Raw genomic sequence first — 6525 nt, forward strand, 5'->3', positions numbered from 1 at the left:
ACTGTCTCCCCACAGAGGGTGTTCTTAATCCCATCGAACGCCACTTGGCACAGCTCACTCCATTGGACCGGATATGGGGCCCCCTTCCGGGTGAGGTCGGGTTAGGGACCCGGAAGGACTTGAGGCGGTTCCTGGGACAGGCCAGCTACTACCGGCAGTTTGTGCCAGGGTTTTCGGAGCTGGCAAGTCCCAGGAACCGCCTCACGTCCTTCCGGGTCCTGAGCCGCGGGGCAGTGGTGATCGCAGTGGTTTTATCCACCTGCGGTCGCACTTCCCCACCGCCCAGGATGTACCCCAGATACCGGATCTCCCCCCGCCCGATCACGCACTTCGCCGGGTTAGCCGTCAGCCCCGCCTGCCTCAGCGACTGTAGTACCGCAGCCACCCTCTGCATATGCTGCGGCCAGGTGTCCGCATAGATGACAATGTCATCTAAGTACCCCGCAGCATACGCAGAGTGCGGCCGCAGCATACGCAGAGTTCAGCCGCTGAAACGTGGCCAGGGCCCCAAACAACCCGAACGGAAGCGTGGTGAACTGGAATAAACCCCGCGGGGTAGAGAATGCTGTTTTTACCCGGGATACCGGCGATAATGGTATCTGCCAGTATCCCTTCGTGCAATCCAATGTCGTGTAATATTTAGCCGTGCCAAGCCGGTCCAGGAGCTCGTCGATCCGGGGCATAGGGTAGGCATCGAACTTTGACACGGAATTCACCCGTCTATAGTCAACACAGAACCGTACAGACCCATCGCGCTTTGCCACCAGCACGATGGGGCTGCACCAGTCGCTGTGCGACTCCTCGACCACGCCCAGTTTTAGCATAGAGTCTAATTCCCGGCTCACCACATCTCGTTTGTGAGCCGGCAGCCTGTATGGCCGCGTACGTACCGTAACATCCGGTTGCGTAACTATATGATGCTCTATGAGGCGAGTACGACCGGGTATAGGGGAGAACACATCCGCAAAGCTATGTTGCAATTTATCAACGTCCGCCCGCTGGCTCGCAGAGAGATGGTCTCCTAAGAAGGTCGTGGCACTAATACTAGTTTTTGGGACCTCCGGCCCGAACTCATCTCTCTCGGGAAGCAGCGACACCAGGGAAACAGGGACCACGTCGTTCCATTTTTTTAGGAGATTAATATGGTATATTTGTGTGCTATCCCCTCTATCCGACCGCACTACCTCGTAGTCTACCAATTCGCCGTGTGACCGCGAACGGCCCTTGCCACTTGGCAAGTAATTTAGAGCTAGACGTGGGCAGTAATACGAGGACTTTGTCTCCCGGTGCGAAATTGCGTAGGCTAGTCCCTCTGTCGTACAGTCGTTTTTGACGCTCCTGGGCCTCGAGCAAATGCTCCCGTGACATAACCTCCAGTGAGTGGAGCTTTGCTCGTAGGTCCAGGACGTATTGTATTTCATTTGTACTGTCACTAGACCCTTCCTCCCAGCTTTCTTTAATCAGGTCTAGGACGCCCCGTGGCTTGCGCCCGTACAGGAGCTCAAAGGGGGAAAACCCTGTGGAAGCCTGGGGTACTTCCCGCACTGCGAACAACAGAGGGTCTAACCCCTGTGCCAATTACGACTATCTTCGTGAATGAACTTACGGATCATTGACTTAAGCGTCCGATTGAATCGCTCACACAGCCCGTCAGTGGCCGGGTGATATACGCTCGTTCGGACCGCCTTAATGTCTTAACAACCCGTAGAGTTCCCTAAGTGTTCGTGACATAAAGTTAGTGCCTTGGTCGGTGAGGATCTCTTTCGGGATCCCCACCCGGGAGATGACCTGGAATAATGCCTGTGCTACACTCTTTGCAGAGATAGTACGAAGCGGTATTGCCTCGGGGTATCGAGTCGCGTAGTCAATGAGGACTAACACGAACCGATAGCCCTGTGAGCAACGTTCAAATGGCCCGATTATATCCATCCCAATACGATCGAATGGTGCCTCCACCAGGGGGAGGGGGCGCAACGGCGCCCTGGGCACCGCCGGGGGATTGACTAATTGACACTCGCGGCAGGATGCGCACCACCGCCGCACCTCTGCCCGAATCCCCGGCCAATAAAATCAAGCCATTATCCGGTTGGGTGTTTTGTCGTATCCTAAGTGGCCTGCCATAGGGTTATAATGCGCCGCCTGGAATATAGCTTCCCGGCGGTTCCCAGGTACCAACAACTGGGTCACTTCCTCGTCCCTGCAAGTGTTACGACTCACTCTATACAGTCTGTCCCCAATCAATACAAAATATGGGTGGGCGCGCACAGCGTCTGGCCGTACCAGCACACCATCAATACTTATCACTTGGTCATAGGCTGAGCGTAGAGTGACGTCGCGAGACTGCTCGAGGGGGAAGTCGGCTACTGGAGGGAACGCAGGCGGCAGATCCGCAGGTGCTGGACCCACAGCCTCCTCCGGCTCCTCGGCAGCGTCGGACGCCCTCGCATCAGCGCAGAGCACTGTGCACGCCTCCCATTTCCCTGTCGGTCGTGCACGCACCCCAGTAGTATCCCTTAATACCTGCGGAAACCCAGCCCAATCTAAACCCAAAATTAGAGGGTGCGTGAGGTGCGAACTAACCGCCGCCCGAACACTATGCTTTTTCCCCTCATAACGAATTTCGATGGAGACTACCGGATACTCGTGAATATCCCCATGCACACACCTCACCAAAACCCGCGATGCCTCTAACAATGCCCCGGGTCGAACCAGGCGCTGGTGGATCATGGTCTGTAAGCAACTAGAATCCAACAGCGCCTGGTGCGTCTCGCGCTGTACCCTTACTGGGATGCGAAACGCCTGTCCTGGACACGGGGGAGGGGTCGGACCGCCGACGACGCGGACTACCATGCCCACCTCCATCACGGGGCAGTCCCGACGGAGGTGGCCAGCCGGTCCCGGATCGCCTTGGCCGCGATGGTGTAGTCGGCTTGGGCGGCCGCCGGGAGCCCGTGCGCCGCGAGCTGGGCTTCCCCGGTGAGCAGGGGCAGCAGCTGGGACGCCCATATCGGCTCCGGCCACCCCGCCGCCCTGGCCAGCCCCTCGAAGGTGGCGAGGAAGGCCTCCGGATCATCCCATTCCCCCATCTTCTGGGGCCGGACCCGGGGACCCCCCTCGGCTGGTTCGGTCCGGTTGAGCAGCTCGCGGAACCTGGCCCGCTCCTCGGCCTGTCCCCGCCTCAGCTCCGCGAACATGGCCGTCTGGGCTTGCTGCATACGGGCCAGGTGCCACCACCTGGCCTAGTTCTGCATCTGTCATCCTCTTGGGTGCGTGTGCCGACCCCCTCTCTGTGCCCCACGTTGGGCGCCAGATGTAAAGGTCTCTAGGCACAGAGGGAGGTCGACACAGAGGAACGGTGTAATCAACACGTATTTATTTAACAACCGGCCCAGCCACGTCACCGACGCGCTGGGGAGAGGTGGGAGAATAAAGTTCAGTCGCTGGGAATGCAGGCGTGCGCCGCTCCAGCGCGTCACACCCAGCTGATTCCCCTCTCGGGACTTGGCATTCTGCTCCATGTTCACTCCGCCCCCTTTCGGGATCGGTTGTCGTTCTTTCGAACAGTCTCTCTCTCTCTCTCTCTCTCTCTCTCTCTCTCTCTCTCTCTCTCTCTCTCTCTCTCTCTCTCTCTCTCTCTCTCTCTCTCTCTCTCTCTCTCTCTCTCTCTCTCTCTCTGTCTGTCTGTCTGTCTGTCTGTCTGTCTGTCTGTCTGTCTGTCTGTCTGTCTGTCTGTCTGTCTGTCTGTCTGTCTGTGTGTGTGGCAGCCACTCTCCGTCTCCTTCACTCTCCCGGGGGAACAAACACACACAGGTTAAATAGACCAGTTAGGATAACGAGTCTGATCACTGACACCTGTCCACAGTCAGCTCATTATCCCCCTCCAACGACAGTCTGGCTCCCTCTGCAGGCCAGAACGCGCCATGCTCCCCACAGCCATCAAATAAAAGCTGAGAGTATATCCTGTAACTTCATAGTCATTATTTGATTTCAAATCCAAACGTTTGGAGTAGAGAGCCAAAAGAAGACGACATGCTTCACCGTGCCGTTGCTTATGCGGGGCGTGTGTGTGACGTGTTTAATGCTGCTGTGTCATTTATTCTTTACAGGTTTGTGTTGGTTTTCTTGTGTGTCTAATACTTTGGAGTGTACTACTATCTCTCTGTGTACAGGTCTCAGATCATGAGGTGTTGGTGATGGAGCTGGGCAGTGGGATCAGTTTTCCTGCTACAGAGTATCTCAGCCATGTCATATACACCCAGGCCCTGCAGGGTAAGAGCATGTGGATGTACAAACACTTTTACTTGAGTTTTTATAGCAGCAAAATACACTCATTTTGACATTTGACATTTGACATTCATTCATTCATTCATTCATTCACAGAACACTTTATTAGAAACACGATACTAATACTGGGTAGGGGCTCCCTTTGGTCTCAAAACAGCCTCAATTCTTCGTGGCATTGATTCCACCAGATGTTGGAAACGGTTATTTTTGAGATTGTGGTCCATGATGACATGTTTGCATGACGCAATTCCTGCAGATCTTTAAAAATATTTTCATGTGCCTATTGGTGGATGTTTCTCTGGACGTGTGTAAGCTATTGCCTGAATTGGGATGTAAAGGAGTGAGTTTTCCACAGAAACTATTCTACTGTGTTACGCCCTGTCCCCCCTTTCCCCTTTCTATCCTCCTCTGTCCCACCTCTATTCTACTCCCCTATCCCCTTTCTATCCCCCCCACCCCTGTCCACCCTTTACCCCTTTTCATCCTTCCATGTCCCCCATCTGTACTACTCCCCTATCCCCCCTTTATGCTACTACCCCAATCTCTTGTCCACCTAATACTCCCCTGTCCTCTATCTCCTGTCCCTCATCTCCTGTCCCCTATCTCCTTTCTATCCTTCACTTTCCTTCACTCCCCTCCTATCCCCTCCTCCCTTCCTCACCTAACCCCTGTCCTCCCTCTCCCCTCCTCCCTTCCTCTCCTAACCCCTGTCCTCCCTCTCCCCTTCTCCCTTCCTCTCCTAACCCCTGTCCTCCCTCTCCCCTCCTTCCTTCCTCTCCTAACTCCTGTCTTCCCTGTCCCCTCCTCCCTTCCTCTCCTAACTCCTGTCTTCCCTCTCCCCTCCTCCCTTCCTCTCCTAACTCCTGTCTTCCCTCTCCCCTCCTCCCTTCCTCTCCTACCTTCTGTCCTCCCCCTCTCCCCCCTGTCCCCCTAGCTTCTCCCCCCAGGTCGGTGGTTCTAGACTGTCACCACGTCAGCACAGCAGACTCCACCGTGGTGAAGGAGCTCAGAGACCTGCTACGACAGTTCAGGCTGCACGGCGCGGGCCTGGTCTTCTCTGGACTGCAGCCTTCTGTTCTGGAGGTTCTGTTGGCGGCGGACCTGCCGGGCCTGAGGCACACAGAGAGTGTGGAGGCGGCGCTGCAGATCCTATCGGTCACCCACCCAGTGACCGTCTAGCCAACCAACAAGGTGGTGATGTTTGATGGTATGCAGAACAAATTCATGATTGACCTCCAATCAATGGATCAAAACTGATACTTTGAAATTGGTGACTGGGATTAGTCTGGACCTATCAGAGCACAGGGTCAGCAGTGTCCTCCTAGTCTGGACCTATCAGAGCACAGGGTCAGCAGTGCTAGTCCTCCTAGAAATGGATCAGGGCAGACTAGTGCTGTGACCAAACGTTCATACTGCCTACTGATTACTAAAGGTACATACTGTCAAAACTTGCCACTTAAGGAAAAATCTACTAAATACTGACTTCACAAACCCAGCACAGTGTTTCTCTCCATTGTACCTGATGTTTCTCATGTTTCACATGTCATGTGTCAAGAAACCGATTCACCATGATGAAAACATTTCTATTCCTAACTACAGTCAACAGCATGTATAGTATGTACTGTATGTATGTACAGCACCCTGCATAAGTCATGGGACAGTGAAGATCCCATTGGAGATTCTCAGCTTGTATTTGTGTACATATTGGTTTCACGATATACACCAGTTTTTAGACATAGTCCCCCTGTTTCAATGATGTCTTAATCATGGTGAGCATCCACAAGAAGTCTTACTCTGTCGATTTCTGAGCTCACCGATGCTTCCTTTCCTTTTAATGATGTTCCAAACTGTTGGAATTAACTATTCGATTTTTATGATATTTCAGCCTCATAATGGCTCCCCTGACTTTCATTGACATGTTCTTGATCCTCATGTTGACAGACACCAAGAGCAGAACTCCAAAGGCAAATGCAAAGCCTAGAATCAATACTAAACATTGAGAACTCTCTTGTGCCCTCAGAATCAGACGATTCTTAATAGAGACTACTCGTTATTTTGTTCAGTTTTCCCAAAATCATATGGGTGCGCCTCTACTGTGTTGTTTTGGGTGTTGTATGAATGCATCTCTCTACATAAATGTAAGGTCAGGTTTGCGCTGATCTTCGGTCAGGTTTTCCTCCCTGATGGTTAAGGTTAGGATTGTGTAAGCTGATCCTAGATCACTGTCTGGTCTTACAACAG

The 6525-nt window shown here is 53.4% G+C and overlaps 1 protein-coding gene across 1 annotated transcript in view; it reads left to right on the top strand.

Annotated features, from left to right (window-relative positions):
- The window catches only part of slc26a11 (solute carrier family 26 member 11), a 46314-nt gene extending 40468 nt beyond the window's left edge, over window positions 1-5846 (top strand). The window contains exons 12-13 of the mRNA XM_080524402.1: window positions 4170-4269; window positions 5219-5846. Of these exons, the coding sequence (XP_080380528.1) occupies window positions 4170-4269; window positions 5219-5463 (345 nt within the window). The 3' untranslated portion in view covers window positions 5464-5846. The remainder of the gene's footprint in view (window positions 1-4169; window positions 4270-5218) is intronic.
- The last annotated feature ends 679 nt before the right edge of the window (window positions 5847-6525 follow it).

This window comes from Nansenia antarctica (assembly GCF_963989245.1).
Source record: "Nansenia antarctica genome assembly, chromosome: 2".
Taxonomy (NCBI): domain Eukaryota; kingdom Metazoa; phylum Chordata; class Actinopteri; order Argentiniformes; family Microstomatidae; genus Nansenia; species Nansenia antarctica.